The 18,447-nt window shown below is 39.8% G+C and overlaps 1 protein-coding gene and 1 long non-coding RNA gene across 4 annotated transcripts in view; one reads left to right on the top strand and one right to left on the bottom strand.

The window, feature by feature from the left end:
• The window catches only part of LOC121280159, a 101,512-nt gene that overhangs the window by 5,444 nt on the left and 77,621 nt on the right, over nt 1–18,447 (bottom strand). The window contains exon 1 of one of the 2 annotated variants that reach the window (XR_005943546.1): nt 3,481–3,598. The exons of the other annotated variant lie outside the window; for it this stretch is intronic. This is a non-coding gene — a long non-coding RNA (uncharacterized LOC121280159). Of the gene's footprint in view, nt 1–3,480; nt 3,599–18,447 lie in introns of those variants that run through there. 2 annotated transcript variants of the gene reach the window in all.
• Nucleotides 1–18,447, top strand: part of nkd1 (NKD inhibitor of WNT signaling pathway 1) — a 119,008-nt gene that overhangs the window by 86,121 nt on the left and 14,440 nt on the right. Inside the window, exons 5-6 of one of the 2 annotated variants that reach the window (XM_041191859.1) lie at nt 9,154–9,260; nt 16,660–16,755. In XM_041191859.1, the coding sequence (XP_041047793.1) occupies nt 9,154–9,260; nt 16,660–16,755 (203 nt within the window). The remainder of the gene's footprint in view (nt 1–9,153; nt 9,261–16,659; nt 16,756–18,447) is intronic. The other variant, XM_041191860.1, reaches the window with a different exon arrangement.

The following is an 18,447-nucleotide window of genomic DNA, read 5'->3' as shown; positions in this document are numbered from 1 at the left end:
AATGTACAGTATGATGTGTCTCACTAAAGCTCCTGTTTTACACACTCTGCGGGGCTATGTAAATATTCTGTGTTAGTCAAACATTGCCAAGAATATCTTATACATCAGCCCTTCTACTTCGCTGCTCAGATTGAGTTGGACTGGTAGCAATGGCCTCATAAAAAGTTTATATTTACACTTTATAAGTAACAATAAACTCTTACAGATTTAGCTTCATGCTGAATGAGGTGTTTCACAGAACTTGCAGCTACTGGTTTAGTGGTACTCACAAAGAGTTTTGGACATATCTAATAAGTTTCTGTTGTAACAGGGTTGTACTAAAGAAAGTTTCAACATTATTGCTGTCACTGGATACAATAGATCCAGTTCCCAAGCCAGTAGTGAAGGGACTTCGCCTTGAGGCAGAAGAATGTGCAATCTAATTTGAAGCTTGCTGTTGAATTTTGGATTCAGTAGGTGGAAACATCATGATTGCTTTAGCTCTGTAATTTGGCAAATGGTTGAGGTCAACTAGATATGATTCAACCTAGTCTAAAAGAGCATCAAGTGATCTTGGCAGAGAAACCTATTCGGTTGCCTGTAGACATTGGATGGAGTCAGAGATTTTTTGAAAGTAATTTGAATCTGAATTAATTCATGAAATGTAATGCCAAGTTAGAATTAACTTTTTACCCCCTTCCACTTTCTTTGCGGCTTCGCCCCCAATCTAGATTTGATTCCATTTCCCTCAAAACTGGTACATGATTGGGAGGGGAGTAATTGGGCTGATGGAGAACTCCCGCCCCACACATAGATGCTTCATAAGATCCAAAAGTATGGACATATATAAGTCTAGACATTTTAGTTCCGGACTTGTAAATGTGTGCAAGATGCAAATCATGGCTCAATACAGCATGTCAGGTACTAATGTATAATTAAGATTGTGTGATGCTAGCACAGGAGATAACTATTACTCAGCTGGAGAAAGACTGCATTTCAATTTTGGAAAATTATGGTAGATCCAGTATAGTTTGCAGATTTATTCAAACATCAATTTATTTGTTTGTTTTATTAAAGTAATGTTTACCCATTCTTGCCTGGTATCCCAGATTAAATTTGTAATAGAATTGTCTGTGTTTTAAAATAAGTGAAATGGCTAAAATTTATTTTTGCAACACATAATCAAATTCAGTGTTGTATATTTTATTGATGATATTAGTCATGAATTGATTTCATTTTGTGGACTGGAGTGATTCCATGTTCACACTGACACTGAGGGTAAAGTTTTCCCCCCATTAGGGGGGAAGTGCGGGGTAGGGTGGGGGGGGGGTGGGGTGCATTTTTAGTGGGTGGGCCAATTAAGGCCTGCCCAGCGTGACATCTGCAGGGAAGTCCTATGTGTTTCCTGTGCAGGGTGTGGGGGGCGTGGATTCTTAAAGTCGGAAGTGCGCTCCGATCTCCCTGAGACTAAATACTGCCCCAGGGAAACCAATTCCCAAAGTAAAAAAGTTACTGCAATGAAAATTTCATTCACCATCCATGTCCCCTCATGTGACAATGTCACATGAGTTGGGTCATGGACATAACGTGAATTAAAAGTATCTATTAATTTTTTGATTCACCACTGAAACCTCATCCCACCCGTGGATGAGGTTTCATGCTTTCTCATATGGCCGCCAGCGCTCCCGATCTGCCCATCAACCTTAAGATTGGACAGGCAGGTCCACTAAAAAGCTTAATTGATTTTTGAATGGCCTAAATAGGCCTTTGACAAGTCGGTGGGCGCACAGCTGACTTGGCTGCACCCCTGCCTACCTGAAAATGCAAATGACATGGGATGACGTCATTACGCGTCGGCGAGCGGACCCCTCCCCCGCTCGCCGACCGGAAATTTCTTACCTGAGGTTGCATATATACTGTTAAGTAGAGAATTGGTTTATTCTGTCTGGCTCCCAATTAAATTGTCAGAGGCAAGGGAGTTTTGCTTAAATGCATGCAAAGAGCTCTGCTTTTGATGGTTTTAAAGTGAGGGAAGAAATCATTTACCTTTCCAGCTCATTTAAAATGACTCCATAATTTGCCCAGAAGGGCCAAGGGAGTTATGCAGCATGCAGTGTAACTTCAAGTGGCACGATGTCTCACTGCTTCCCTTCACTTTGTAGCAATGCTACAGTATAACTGTACCCTCAATTACGAATCAATCTAATGAAAACTAGAATGACTTTAAACATCATATTCCATATAATTAATTACTTTTATGCTCCCTATATATTTCTGAACTCCTGTTGTGCAATTCCCTTTCTTTTGTAGCTGTCTTCCTTTGATAAGGTTTCAGTGAGGATTAAATGAAACTGGTATAAAATGGGATATGGTTTATTTCCATATTTGTGTGATTAACTGGATTACACAGCTAGTTTTTAAAAACTAGCTCGGGGAAAAGGTTTAATGCATCATTGCAGAAAGTGGAGTTTTAATCGTCAGATGCCTGTTGTGAAATTTAGCAATTCTATGTCAAGTTTTCATTTGATCTAAATAATTTCTATATACTAATCACCAATGAATTATTAAAACAGGCACAAATAACAATGATTATACACATTAATTTGATGGTATTTGAAAAAGGATTTGTTGTAATTTCTACCATATGTAAACTTGCCTGCACATCTACAAATTTCACAAAACAGCGTAACAGTGATGTTGACTCCAAAGCAATCATACATCTAAGACTGCTTTTTGAAACAAAAAGTAATGTAAAAGCTTGCTTGGGGAACATTGTTGAAAGTTCTACTTTGCATTTTCTTTTACTAGAATGGAAGATGGAGATGAAGAAATCAACTTTTGAGCTGTAAAGATTATCATTGTAGTGGTAGGAAGTTAGCAAAGCAGTTAAGGGGCCTATATTGTTAATTGGCTGTGTGAGAAAAGATATCTGTGTAATTCCAAATGTGGAGTAAAATGTTGTTAGGTAAATTTACTGCAATATATTGAAGGTATGACTTCATAATTACAAATGTTGGATGAGGACAACAGTTAGTACTAAGGCTCAATGATTAAGAGTTTACACTGACACCTCAAGGCTATACACCATGAAATGAACTAAAACTTTACTACAGCTAGTCACCAGAGAGTTTATCAGTCTTACAAGCCAAGGATTGCCCTTGGATATCTATTAAATTAAGGGTGTGCCTAATTCATCAGACACAGCTTTCATCTGACAAAATTGTTCAGTTCGTTGGCAGGTTACCAAAAGCTTTTTTTAATATTTTGCATAATAGACATGAATTCTTTCTGATAAATTATTCATAGAAAATAAGTAATGACTATTATGTTAATTCAAGTGTTTCTATAATGATTGAATTATTAGAGGCTTTTCATTAAAGTACTGTTGTTAGCCTTTTCCAGGCAGATACTGCTTTTATAGACCACCAGGGATAATTGGAATTGGTGGTAAATCAGAACCAGAACCAGAGTTAACTAGCATTAAGCTGTGCTCATATTTACCTGGAATCTCTCCAATTGGCAAGGTTTGCTGGGCTGTCTATTGTTTATCAGGGACTTCTCTATCGCGGCACCTATTCAGGAAAGCTCTCCGATTTGGAAACGACATGCTAGTCCTGGGATATGCAATGCAAAACATACAGTTTTAGAAGGCTAGACTATTAACTCTGCAAGCAAGGAGCTACTGGAGATAATTGGGGATTTCAAGATGCTGTAGCTCAGTATACTTATTACATCAGCAGCTTTAACTCCCACAACGTGCTCAATTTCACCATTGTAACACCAGCTGTGGTAAGGGCAGTTGTGGGAGAGTCCTCTTCACACTACATTTCTCTGCCTGATTGCAGTCATTCTAGACTGGGATTCTAAAGCAGCTGACTGGCTGCCTTCAGGCTGCATCTAGCAGAGTTTCATCCCCAATCACCAGTGAGACCTGACCAGTAAGCGGTAAACAGCTGGCTGATGCATTAGTGGGTGTAGCAGTAGCAACAATTTTAATGAAGCAGGCTCCTGGTGAGATCCCCAACACATCACCAGGCCAGTTCGCTTAAGAGCAAAAAGAAAAGGGTCTTCGATATAAACAGTGAATTGAAACAGCTGGTTGACCATCCACAAACTAAGATTAGACAGCTTCGGAAAAGGTTTTTTAACAGAAACAGGCACACTGACTGTAAAATGCTGTCTCTCAAGTTATCAAATTTGCTGACAGAGTGCACAGCAAGTTCCATCATGTTTTGCCGAATGGCAGGAGCTCCGCAGGGATTAGTTTGCAGCTCATTCCTATACTTAATTTGTTGCTGACTTTTGAATAGAGAAACAATGAATTGAGGCTCGCACAATTTGCTGATGATGTTGCCATTTGCATGAGTTCAAACAGTATCAGAAAAGCTCCAGATATGCCTGGACGACCTGGAGGAATGGGCAACCAGTGAGAATTCTGCTGAACAGCAGGAAATCTCAGCGTGGTGCAATTATGCAAAAAGAGAACAAGATGTGATGATTGAGTGTTTGTTAAGACCAATCAAGATCAGGAGGGGGAAGAAGTTCCTGGGCTGAACTTTCCAGAGGAATATGATTGACATGACACAGTAATGACTTCACCACCTGGGCATCAGCCAGACTAGGCCAGTTGTGAGTCTTGCGTGCAGTGAAGTAGAAGTAGAGTCAGCTCCTGAATTATCCACAAACAAAGCCATATCCACCCAAACCAGGTGTATCGCGAGCTAGCCACTGATTCAGAGGCTGCAGACAATCCAGAACCAAGCAATAAGGGCAGCGTATTACCTTCCAGGCTTTAACAGCTCAACCCTATCTGCATGACATCTTTGTACTCCAACATATGGAAGAGAAACAGAAACCACCTTGGTGGAGTTGCAACACTGCACTGTCTCTGGGTCTGCATTAGGTGGCATACCTTGGCAACATTGAATCACAAGAGAGGATATGGTCAAAAAATTAGCTCTGAAATCCATGTGCTGGCCAGAATGGTAGTGTGCAGCACCATCATGTTAACTATTGTGCTGCTCCGTTCCCTGCTGCTGGAGAGCAAGTTACAATCAGTGCCAAAATGTTAAGTAGAATGGGCTCCTCACCAGGCATATCACTCTCCCTGAATCAGAGGGCAGGATGAAATATGTTGGGACCTGCTGGATTTGACATCAACTCTCTAAATCTTTAAATACAAGCTAATATTTAATGAGACTACTTTTGAATTGATTTCATTCAATAAAGTTTAACAGTGAAATCTGTTTTAATCAAAGATACTAGTTGGGAAATGGGTGAATCATTGGCCAGAATTTTTCTGTCGACAAGCTGGGGGCGGGGCCCGCTCGCCGATGCGAAAATGACGCAGGATGATGTCGGGCGGAACCCCCAACGTCATCCCGCCCCATTTAAATATTCAGGAAGGCAGGCGAACAGCGAAATCAGCTGTCCGCCCGCTGACCTGTCAGTGGCTAATTGAGGCTATTGACAGGGTAGTTAACCCAATTAAAGACCCTGCCCGTCCAACCTTAAGGTTGGCGGGCAGGCCAGGAGCTTTTGAAAAAACATGAAAACTCATCCACTGGCGGGATGAGGTTTCATGTCTGTTTTTAAAAAGTTTAATAAAGTTTTAGTCATATTTATTAATATGTCCCATCTCGTGTGACATTAATAATGTTTTTATTTTTCTATTTTTCATGTTTATAAAGCTTTCACCGATCTCCCTGAGACAGCACTTAGTCTCAGGGAGCAGTGTGCTCTTTCGAAAGCATGCGTGGAAGAGCGCACTTTGACAGTTGGGGAATCCCTCCCCCCACCCCCCCGACAGGAAGCGCATAGCACTTCCCGTTGAACGGCCTGCTGTGTGGACCTTAATTGGCCCGCCCACTCAAAATGGCGGTGGGGCCTACTTTGGCGGCGGTGGCAATCAGCTGCCCGCCTGCCGACAAGCCGGTCAGGCTCCCCTGCCTATCACGGGCAAAATTCTGCCCATTGTTAAGGTAGGGTGTTTCAGATTCAGATTTAGTTATTTCAGTAAATTGTTGGTGGGTTCAGTCAAACTATTTCTGTACATAATTCTGACATTATTCATTTAACCAAAAATAAAGCTGCAAAGTCAAGAAAGAATTACTAGACCGTCAAAATTGACCCCATTTTTATTATTTTTTTATGAATAATTATGGTGGCAAGACAGCCTCTTTTAAAGTGCACATTTCAGGTGAATGAAAATACATGGAATTTAAAAATGGGAAGGGGAGAAGGTCATTGACTCATCATGTGTTATTTTATGAGCAAGAACATTGTGTCTATTTGAATACAAATCATCCTAATCCATGTCCCTGGACTAGGGAAGGTAGAGGTCAACCAAGGTTTCTGCTCCTGATCACTATTCAATTGCTTGTATGTTTGTTAGTTGAGAATAGGATTGTGCTGAGCTGTGATGTCCCCCTTAACTAAATTTGCCTGCTGGTCCTCCCTATTAGGTGTTGCACAAAGCTTAGCTCTTCGGATGAGGTAATAAAAGCTGCTGGTACATATCAACTCATATCCCAAAATGTTCTCGGGTGGGATTGGAGTGGGATGGAATGGGGATTGTGGAAAAGGGAATCCTCCAGAAATGACTTTATATTTGGTGTCAACCAGTTTCAGGATTATTTAAATGGCACTAAACTTGCACACATGACACATCCTACTATGGTCCCCTCATTACCCATGCTAATGGCATGGCATCCTAAAAGTGACCTAGAATGTAATTGTAAAATCCTTGAATCAATCTTGTGACGACTTGCAGGAAAATATACCATCTGAATTATGAGCAGGGAACTGTTGCTCTGTGGAAAGTAGAACTTTCAAGTTTACATTTACTGTAGCTCATGCAGTTAGAAACTTTCACTCTTAAGTCCAGAGGTGCATTTACCAGGCTTTGTGATATGTTGATGCCCAGGCAGTGTTCTGGCTGTGCCTGTTTGAGATTTACGGTGCTGTAAACTTTAGACTGACTTACTATTAAATGAACTTTTCACAGATGAAATGTAAATTATGCTGTTTTGGAGGCATGTCATAAGAATTAATAAGAAAAACAGTGGGTAGAATGTTGCTGTCAGATTGCGGGGTGGGCCCGACACGCCGACATGTAAAATGACGTGCTATGATGTCGGGCATGCGTCCCAACGTCATCACGCATCATTTCGATATTTAGTTCGGCAGGGGCATGCCGGAGGCCTATTAAGGGCCTTTAAAAAATTAATTAAACTTGTTAAGAATGCTGCCCTTCCAACCTGAAGGTTGGCGGGCGGGCGAAGAGCCCAGGCGGCCTTTGCGTTTTTCAGGAAACCTCATCCATGGGCGAGATGAGGTTTCCTGAAGATTTTATAAAATAATTAAATACATTTTCCAAACTTCACAAACATGTCCCAGCTCATATGACACTGTCACATGAGGGGACATGTTCAAATAAGTTGTTACTTTATTTATTAAACACTTTTATAATCCATTCAATCTTCCTGAGTCGGCTCCGTGCCTCATGGAGATTGCTGTGCTCTTTCATGCACATGCGTGAAAGAGCACAAGCCCCGACTGTCCCTCTTCCCCCCGGCCCGCACAGGTACCGGCCCATCCGTGTAAAATGGCACGCAGCCAATTGCGGGCGCCAATTGGCTCCTGCCCCCACCCGCCATAGGAAAAATTCTCCCCAATAGTATCATTCAAAGAAAAGTTCACTAGCAATGACTGCTGGCTCATGGTCTCACATTGTTCTATAAACAGTGATCATGGATAGAGACACACACAAAAATAAAACTTTATTTTGTAAAGTGACTTTTTTTTAAAGGACACATCAAAACAGAATAAACTTGTAAAAACAGTGCAAATACATTTAAGTTGCCAAATTTTAGTTTGACAGAGGCAGCAACCTGTTTGTAAAAGAGTGACAAAATCTTCTGGAGGTGTTTTTTTGGTCTTGGAAGATCCATGAACCAAAGGTTCTTGCTTGTTTGACTAAATGGATTGTCTTTCTTCACCCTGTCTATTCAGCTATATTTGAATATCTCACACTAACCTCTCCTTGTAGTCAACATCTTGCACTTTCTTGGCTGCTATCACTTAATTAAGTAAAAATACTGAGGTCAGGGTTAGGCATTTGACCCAAAATCTAAATGAAGTCATTACAGAGGTTTGTGAAAGTTGTTGCAACATTGTGTAGCTGTCTTAACTGCTGTGAAGGAAAAGGCCTTCTAATGGATGACCGAAACAATGTACATCTGTGATCTGTGGAAGGATGGGGAAGTCAGTGCTGTATATTTGCTAACTCATTGTATTCTATTGAGATATTTATTTCTGTTGCTGTCGGCGAATAGAGAAAGGTTTTCTACAATGTTGATTCTCTTTTTCTCTGACACCTGAGACCATCTTTTGAAATTAGGACATGATCTTTAGAGGTGTACGACTATTTGAAGGTCTGGGCGCTAGTTGTAGGCCCAATCCATTACTTCATAAAACTCATAAATGGTATGTAAACGATTGAGAATTTAATGAACTCAGCCTGACAACATATGGGGGAGAATTTTCTCCCCATCAGGGGAGGCTGAGCAGGTGGGCGTGCAGCCAATCTCCGCAGTGACGCACGTCATTTTATGCGTCGGCAAGTGGGGCCCACTCCCGCACGCTGACCCGATGATTCTGGCCATGACCTATGGACTTTCATACAAAATGTAGTGTAGTGGTCCTTTCATTTCTGTTTGGTAAATTAAGGAGACTTGCATTTTGCAATCTAATGTAATTATTTGTACACTGAAATGATAATAAATATGCAATCTTTTTATTATTTTATACTTCAATTTTATTTTATCTATAACTAGGTAATGAATTATGGTTACTTGAATTTTTTTTATATTGTCATCACAATTCTCCACCTGCTGCCATGATGATTTTTCCATAAACCAATTATTCATCTATCCAGAGTCAGCACCTCCCATAATAATTTTAAAAACCTAAGCAATAAACATTTTACTGCATTTAGGAATAATTTTCCATATTAGATATTAGTATCTATCATTTGTATACAGGCTTAAAGTTTATATTTTTAAGAATTTATATCAAAATGTATATTTAAACTGCACTGTATCAAAGTGACAGCTGTATCTATTGATCATGAAATAATCTGAAACACTGATGCCCTTTCTTTTTAATTTGAAGTTGCTCTACCTCCAGAGAACACTGATGGCTTTAATAATACAGTTGAAAAGAAAATGGAAAAAGAAGGAGCTGGACAAAGTGGCATGAAGAAACAGCTGAAATTTGAAGTGAGTTTTTGTTTAGATACATAAGGATGGATAACGTGTACAGCTAGATAAAGGACTTTCAATGCTGTCTTTACAGTGTTACAAACCTCAAGGAAAAATTCAGCAGCTGAAAATGTTTTTCATTGTAAGAGGTTTTACAAATGCAACCATTCGCACATTGGCCAAATTAAAATTTAAAAGGGGGGAAGAAAGTAAATTTGTTGTGCGCTCCTCCTCCACTTCTGATCTGCAGCCAAATTTGATGTTCTGAAGAATTCTGCAGCTTTTACATTTGTGCATTGAGCTATGACATCATAAAATTACTCCAGGTCAGCTTTGAGTATTGGATATAATTTTGACTTTGGCTAAAAGTGTAAAACTTCAATGGAAATGAAAATTGGGGGAGATATATAGTGGCCAACTAAATCATTTTACACTATCATCTGTGGCTTAAATTATCCGTATTATCTCTGTCAGGACAGGAACAAGGCTAGTGGTCTGCAACTTTTTGTAGAAGGAATGGCCTCAGTCTGAGTTAAGACTGCAAAAACCATTCAACAACAACATGCATTTAAAAAGCACCTTTAATGTAGCAAAGTATATGTATCAACTGTGGCTTAGTTGGTAACACTCTTGCCTCTACATCACAAAGTTCTAGATTCAAGTCCCACTCCAGAACTTGAGTACAAAAGTCAAGGTTGACATGCCAATGCCACACTGCCAGAGGTGTAATCTTTCAGACGAGATGTTAAACTGAGGTCCCATCTGCCTGTTTGAGTGGATGTAAACGATCTCATGGCACTATTTAGAAGAGCAGGGGAGTTATGTCCTGTCCAATATTTTATTATCTGGTCTTTATAACATTGCTGTTAGCGGGAGTTTGCTGTGCACAAATTGGCTGCTACAGTTCTACAATACTACAGTGACTACACCTTAATTATAGAACTTAATTGGCTGTAAAGTGCTTTGCAACATCTGGTGGTCGTGAAAATGCTATATATGCAATTTTTTTAATTTCCAAGTTGTTTTACAGTAAAGCTATCAAATAAAATTTGATGCTGAACCACGTAAGGAACTGTTACGACAGGTCACCAAAAGCTTGATTAAAAAGGTAGATTTTATGGAGCATCTTAAAGGAGGAGAGAGAGGCAAATAGGTTTAGCGGGGGAATTCAAGTTTAGAGCCTTGGCAGCTGTAGGCCCAGCCATCAAAGGTGGAAATATTAAAATAGGGGATGCTCAAGAGGCCATACTTGGAGGAACACAGAGATCACGATTGCTCTAACTTACCTGGCTGCAAAATATGTTCTGATGCGCACACATGAGGCAGAATTTTGCCCTTAGCATGCAGCACTGCCGCCTGCGATCGAGAGTGCACCGCAATTTCATGCTGGCGGGCCAATTAAGGCCCACCCAATATGAAACTCGAGTGGCAGTGCTGAGCGCACCAAAGGGCGCTTGGCCTTTTCACCTGCCTGCCAACCGTTAGGTTGAACGGGATATGAAAAATTAATGACAATTGATAACTTAATGGCCTTAATAGGCCTTCTAATTGTTGGCGGGCATGCTGCCAGCTCTGACGTGTACCTGCTGACCAAACTAATGCGCAACTGCACATTAACATCGGCATGCTAGGCCACCGCCATTTCACGTTCCGTCGGGTCAGGCGCGCATCCACCCGCTAAGCTAAAAATTGTGGCCATAATGTTCATGCTTGTTTAATATTTTTTTGGCAATTCCCAGTGGCCCATTGTTTGTTATGACCAGCAGATGATGTGAGCCAGGTGGACCAAACTCATGAGGGAAACATAGCCGCGCTATCACAACAGTCTTGCAATTTGTATTTATTTCGAGATGCGTGCACTGAATTCAGAAGTAATAAGTCCACCAAGACTTTTAAAGATTTTAAAAAATTAAATTAAAATATTTATTAACAAAATAAAATATGTCCAGCACATTCATGGGACTACAATTACTACTATAATTATTCCTAAAATTCCTAATTAACCTGACTCCCAGTTAGACACTTTTAAGGCAACTGTCCAAAAATGGATTTCAGATTTTAAACAGATCCAGCAAATTAACACAACACCCCGGAGAGTGGAATTCCAAATGCTTTTCTCCAGCTTCAGTTTTGGTAGACTGCACACTTATGCCCAAATACTGGAGGCTTCATTAAGGCTATTTCTCACACTTCTGTTAGATCTCATCTGGCCTTCTTCTGTCACATAGCCTCATTCTCCTTTATATATGTTTCTCTCTTTTAATACATAAATTCTATTGTTTCATTTGTCTTTGAAATTGTATCTTCCTCACAATTTAAAACTTTCATGTCGCTACTATTTATTGTCAGTAATCTTTGGGAAAAATAAACACATTCCTTAGCCTTGCTTATCTGGCTAGTTGTAAACAGACTTAAACCCCTTTGAAATCCAAATCTCCCTTCATCTATGTAAGAATGCAAATTCCCTTCACATCTCACATGCTAAGCCAGTATCCATGTTTACTCATTAGCATGTCAAGCACCTAGCTTCTTTTGATGAATTAAAGCTTGCAGTCTACTTGACTCCAAATGTAATCACACACAGACAGACCCTTACCCCCGTAAACCTACTTCACAATAAACCAGAAAAATATTATGGACATTATTATACTTTCATGACACCCACATGAAAATCTGTTTTTTGTTAAGGTTAAAGACCCTTTTATTTGTCTATGCACAGGAAGAAAAAGTTGAAACTCTAGTCAGGTGAACTTAAACTTCAGTGGGGTGTAATATGAGTGGCAGTGGATCAGCTGCACATTATAGACTCAACATGATTTTTCGTTATCTTAATGTCAATGGAAAGGAAATGCAGATGGTGACTGTATAACAAGGAGCTTTTCTGCTACTACCCATTTTGTACCCATTTTGAAATAGTATTTGACCCCCATACATTTTATTGCTTTCAGTCACTTGATACATATTTCATGAACAATAGGGCCTGAATTTTTGTTAAGACAGAGAGCCTCTCCGTTGTTACGAAAAAGGCTACAGAGTCCTAGGTACAGAAATCCTGCCCCTGAACAAGACGCCTACCATTTCACGGGTGGAGAGGAATGGCAGCAGATTCCAAATTGCATATCTGTGGTACACAGAGTCAGCTGCCCATATAAAACAGCAACTTCCTCCTGTCATGTCATATTTTCGTCAGCTAGGAATGGGAAACACGAGGAGTGCAGATTAGATCTGGTAGAAGTAGGTCTAAACTTTGCAGAGTTGCTTGGAAAGGCAGGGTACCTTTTTGTAGAGATATGGCACCTTTTTGGGTATAATCCCAGGCCAACTTTTGGGGATGTTAGTTGCCCTTTGCTAGAGGTAAGGTGCAGTTTGGGAGAAGTAAGATGCCCTTTGGATTGTTAAAATTAGACATGTAGGTGCATAAAAAGTGCATACCTCATTGGAATGTTAACTCATTGGAACTGTCAAGTTGTCAAGGCATTTAAAACTCCTGCCCTTTAAATATTTGAGGAAAAATAAACTATCTGCAGTGTTTAAAAAAAAAGTACTTGGTATTTCACCATCTGTTGACAGAGTCCTGAGGGCTATCATTTCTTAATCAGTGCTGCATGACAGATTTCACAGCTTTCCATTATCACTGCTGGTTGCCTGTCAGTCAGTTTGATTGACAGCTCCAAATGGTTATAGACTCTTTGAAGTGGGACTATGAATTCAAATGCTTATTTTTATAAGGGATTAAGTGGTGACTGGGTTTTTAAATAATGAGTGGGGTTTTTTTTGAGACAGTGAATTCTTCAATAGACACTTAAGACCTTTATTTTATCTCGTCTCAGCATGGGTCCAGAGGTCTGTCCATGGTGGATACTGGGTGAGTTGGCATGGTATCTGTAAGGCCTAAGGGTGGAGTTTTAGGGGGCATTGGTTGGCACTAATTTGGCTACAAAGGGTCATGGGGGTGGGTAGAGGAGCACAGGTTGGCATGGAGGCCATAAGGGGTGGGTGGGGAGCATGGGTTGGCATGGATGGGGCATGGGGTGTATTGTTGGGAGTGAGGGCTGCTTAACTCTTTTAAAAACAAAACTTCTGACACAGTGCCGGTGCACCTAGGCAGGCCTTCCGTCTAGCCCCCCTCCATATCTGTCAGTCTCCGCACTGGTTCTAGGGTTGCCTACCCAACTCCATTTACATTGCCCCCCCTCCCCCAAAACTCACTATCCCCAACCCCCCTCCATGCCCTCTCCCCAAACTGAAAATCCAACTTTCCAGGGCACTTTTTCCTGGGTTTTCAGATCTGGATATTGTCCCAACTCTGTGCACTCGACCCGGGAGCGAAAATTCAGGCCCAGGTGTCACCAACTTCAGGAAAGAAGGAGCAAGAGAATAAATTTGTGCAGGGAAATTTTTAAAAATCTTATATTAACAGTGCTCCTTAGAGATTTTGTATTGTTGGTGGGTTTATAAATATCTGTTAACTGTGAATTGGAGAAATAAAACCACTTTTAAGTCCAGTAATGGTCTGTGCAGGATTTTCTTGGCTGCATCAAATGTTGTTACCAACATTCAGAATATTTAGATGTTAATGCCAGATGTCAAAGAAATAGCCATGTCAAATTCTGGGGCAAGACGTGCTTAATATAGAAGGGAAATGCAATATGGTGTTCTCTCTTGAGGTTTTTTGCATGTTAGGTTTTACTGATGTTCAAGGTGAATTCTTCTACAGATTTCAATAGATTTCACCGGCACTTCTTGAAATGAACCATCCTGAAATGTTTGCAGGGCAAAGTATTGCTCACTGCCTGAACAATACTAAGACTGAGCACTCTAATAGGGCTGTACTGTAAATATGAACCGGCAATGCATGAGAAACAGTTAATGGTGAGGCAGGTGAAAAATCATTATATCGATTGGGCGATGACTGGAACCTACATACTTGAGTATAATTCCTTGTTAATTGGGCAGTTACTTCACGGCCACACTTCTTCCTCCTTTTTCGATTGTTATTCCTGTGTGAAAATCAGTGAGAACAGATGAGCTTTGGCATCTTATTTCCTGTCAGCTGCTGTAGTTGTATCAAACCATTATTTGTGTGTGACCAGTACTTTCAATGTAAAGTATCGCCAAGATGAAGTGAGAAAAAGCATTCGTAAAATGTGCTTTTTAGCATTTTTTGTGCTTTTTGCAGTAATAGAACAATGATATCTTTCATTGTCAATTTCCATTGCTTGCGGAGAGAGGATATTCCTATTTGCATGAGTCAATAAGTAGCCTTCTGAAGGCTGGATCTTCCAATGGGAAAATAACTCCTTGGATGACATATTTTCAAGTCGATTTCTAGCTGACTGGCATTGAGGATTGGCATATTTCCTGCTCCTGGATATTGATCTTGACACTCAGACATTAGCACTGGCCTAAACTGGAGTCTCAGCTGCTATTGAACCTTTGACATGTTAAAGCACAGGGATCACTGTCTAAAAGCAGGAACAATGCTGATCTCTACTAGCCTCGCTGGCAGCTGTCTACAAATAGAGCTATCCATCATCTTGGATCTGAATTCACCTAATATGGACTGGCATAAAAAGGAATCTCTTCTTTCTGGAAGCAATTCTGCTTAGCAGTCTGGCTTGATATCTTTCATGATTGAGTGCATTACACTAAATTATGTTGGCCACTTAACCTGATAAAAAACACACCAGGACTAAGCCTAGAATTGCTTCATTTCAAACCAATCACATTATATAACATTTCTGATTTGGAACAAGCCTAATGGCAACTGTGTCAAAGGCTTGGCTTATAACTTTACTGTTGGCATGGAGCTAGGGCATACAGACTAGGAAAGCCAGATGCATGATCTTCGGTCTGTACTTAGATGATACTGGGACACACTGCAGTTGATCTCAGCATTCACAGGCTAGAGAGGACAAAAAATTAGCCACAGTTCCTGCTCAGGATCATTGTCTAATAACCCTTACTGGATTTTGTGCATGTGTGTATGCCGGTGCAGAGTAATAGGTGATTTTTTTTAAAAATCAGGTAACTGTGATGATCTGTGACAGCCTGATTTGATGCACCTTGGGCACAAAGCCCAAACCCCAGCTTATCCAAGAACTTGTGGGCCTGGTTACCTTCCAAGAAAACAACAGGGAATGGGTGGGAATGCTCCCATCAAACCTTATTTCCATGGGAGTGCTTGGCTCGTGCTAGTACAGGACCAGGTCCACTTGGGAACATAGCAAAAGGAGTAGACCATTTGACACCGTCAAGCTTGTTCTGCCATTCAATGAGATTATGGTTTATCTGTGACCTTTGTCCCATATCCCTTAATCCCTTTTGCTAACAAAATTCTATAAATCTCACATTTAAAATTCATAGTTGATCTAGCATTAATTGCCATTTTCAGAAGAGAATTCTGAACCTCTACCACCCTTTGCATGTCGAAGTATTTCATAACTTCGTTCTTGAAACATTTGACTCAAATTTTAGGCTACGCCCCCTTGTCCTAGTTTCCCCAACCAGCAGAAATATTTTTCTCTATATACCCTATCAGCTTCTCTTAATATCTTGAAAATTTCAATCATATCATCCATTAACCACAAATGAACCAAAAAACCTGTGGCAATGTATAGAGGGTGAAGTTCTAGTCTCAAGTTCCCGCCCCAAATTTTAGTGATTAGAATCTGGGCAATAAGAGTTCCTGTGAGCTATTGCAAATTGGCTCCATGTTGTCGATGCTCAGAAATGAAGAATGGTCACTGAAATGAGATAGTTTGGAAGACTCTTAGTTTCTTTAGAACCCCACCTTGCCATAAATCACTACGTTCAGGAGAAGAAAATTAGACGGTAAAATACAACATCATTCCAGTTCTGATTATCAGAAAATGCCAGCTACAGTTTTAGGAAAACCTAAAATTGTAATCCCTGGTCTAATCAGGAATGTTTCCTTTCAGTGTGCACGTTATTCTCCTTTGCATAAGTCCTCCAAAAGATAACCCGTTAAAGGTTTGATCTTTTTCCATATTCTGTAAAATAACATGTAAGTTGCACTTTTATATTGGTGATATTTACATTAAATTGCTAAATAAATAAGTGATTTAGTTTTTTAAAACGAGGTTGGACCTATTTTATGCAATTCATAGATACCCTGGTTCACTTATCGTAAAGCAGTCCTGCGTTTATCAGGATTTCCCTATAATTTAAATTGCTTGGATGAGTTAATGTTTGTGAGGTATTCATTGCAAATCTGCAAATGTACTCATTTGGCAAGATATCAACACTGTAAAGATGCATGGCATTGATTAAACAGGATTCTAGCACATAATGCCTTCTCTTGAGGTCTGAAATTTGCTACTTATAATGGTGCTGAATGTATCAAGACATTATGCTAAGAGAAAGCCTGAAGTAGCCCTTAAAATGCATTTTACAGGAGTTGGAATGTGATGTTTCTGTGGAAGAAGACAACAGGCAAGAGTGGACATTCACTCTATATGACTTCGATAACAATGGGAAAGTCACCCGTGAGGTAAACCAAACAAATGACTCGCCAACTTTTTGTTCTTTTATTGTTCAAAGATGTAAATTTCTTCAATCCTTGTTTGTCTTAAAACATTCCTGTCCTAATTAAACGTGAATGCTAAAGTGCGATATTTCAAGTGTAAGACTGTCTTTTGACAGTAAAGGGTTTAAGCAGACCGTTAAAATAAATATGGACCGCTGAGCTAGAGGTCAAGTTGGTTCAGAGTAGATTGCTGTTGGTTTTGCAGCTGCTTTTGAGCACTTTTCATTGTGAATAAGGTGCCTAATCCCAGTTGATGCTCACAAGGAGGTTTAGGTTCACACAGTGGTCTGTGAAGTAGCATTTCAACCTGCTTTGGTTCATGTTCATGATCACTCTGGAGGGAGTAATCCATTTACACTATAGCCCATCTCTGTTATTCCACGGTTTTTCGTGAATAGTCTTGAGTAACTGCTAGTTGTGTACAAATATATTAACAGGCCCTCAAAAATCCCAGCAGCCAAGGCTTTAAAACTGCTTTATGTAACATATTCAAAGAGATTAATAAGGAAATGGGCCACATTTTCCAGACATTATGATATTGCAGCTGAATCACATTGCCATTATTTGTTAGGCAAGCTCCTGTTTAACTTCAAGTGCACATGTTTCAAAAGATGTTTTGTTTAATTCATTTGAAAAGGTCTGTTGAGACTCCACATGCAGATACTTAGAAAAAAAATTCCCACCATAACAACAGCCCTGGTACAACTGAAATAAATGGCGACTTGACACTGCCAATGAATGGCAATAGCATCGGGCTTGTCTTGAGAAGATAAAGCATCTCAGTAAAAATATCCTAGAAGGACTTGCGTGCTTTATAGTGTTGGAATAGGAGTTAAAAATGTAAAATGTTAATAGACCTAAATATATGACATAAAAGATCCACAAGATTTTTAACCTCCTTTCTGACTGTGTGTACAATTATCATGGCTGCTTCTCACTCCACAGAACTGCTTACTATTATCAATCTGCATCCCTCTCAGCTGTACCTGGGAACTTTTCTCTGGGAGCAGAGTTAATCTCCCAAATATACACATTCTTTAGGTGAGTGAACTCGGTTGCATTGGTCCTTCTTACAATGCTTTAATTAGTGCTCCAAAGCCTCCTGTTAGAAGTTGAAGACAGTTCTTAGCAGCCATCACAAAGTCTTCCATTGTTAAGATACTGTTTAGAAGCTGCAGTTCTACTAATGCCCAACTCGAGCTGGAACTAGTAACTTTAATTGCTTGAATAACAGCGTGATGCAAAACTAAAGTAAGCAACATTAACAGCTAAATTGGGGTGGACGAATTATATCCATATTTCCATGTAGTTCAGGCAGCGCAGGCAAAACAATGAAATAACATCTTTAAGGGAACTACTTTGTATAGAGTTACTGTAAATTCCCAGGAATATTTTTCTTGATTATCCAATAACTAATTTGCTAAATAAATTCTCAAATTGTGTTGTAAAATTGTTTTGAATGGTATATTCATGACATAGGCAGAGTAGTTCATTGTTGACATTATATTTGGAAGGAAATTTTATTTAAAGAGGTGTTATCTTGATCACTTATAAGATAGCAGTACTGTGTCATTTTGGTTTGCATTGACTTTACATTGCAATTCATGCAATGTAATCTTCATTGTGGTGTTTGGAGAATAAAGGATTAAAAACTGA

This window comes from Carcharodon carcharias, chromosome 7 (assembly GCF_017639515.1).
Source record: "Carcharodon carcharias isolate sCarCar2 chromosome 7, sCarCar2.pri, whole genome shotgun sequence".
NCBI lineage: Eukaryota > Metazoa > Chordata > Chondrichthyes > Lamniformes > Lamnidae > Carcharodon > Carcharodon carcharias.
This window is presented reverse-complemented; position numbering and strand designations above follow the sequence as displayed.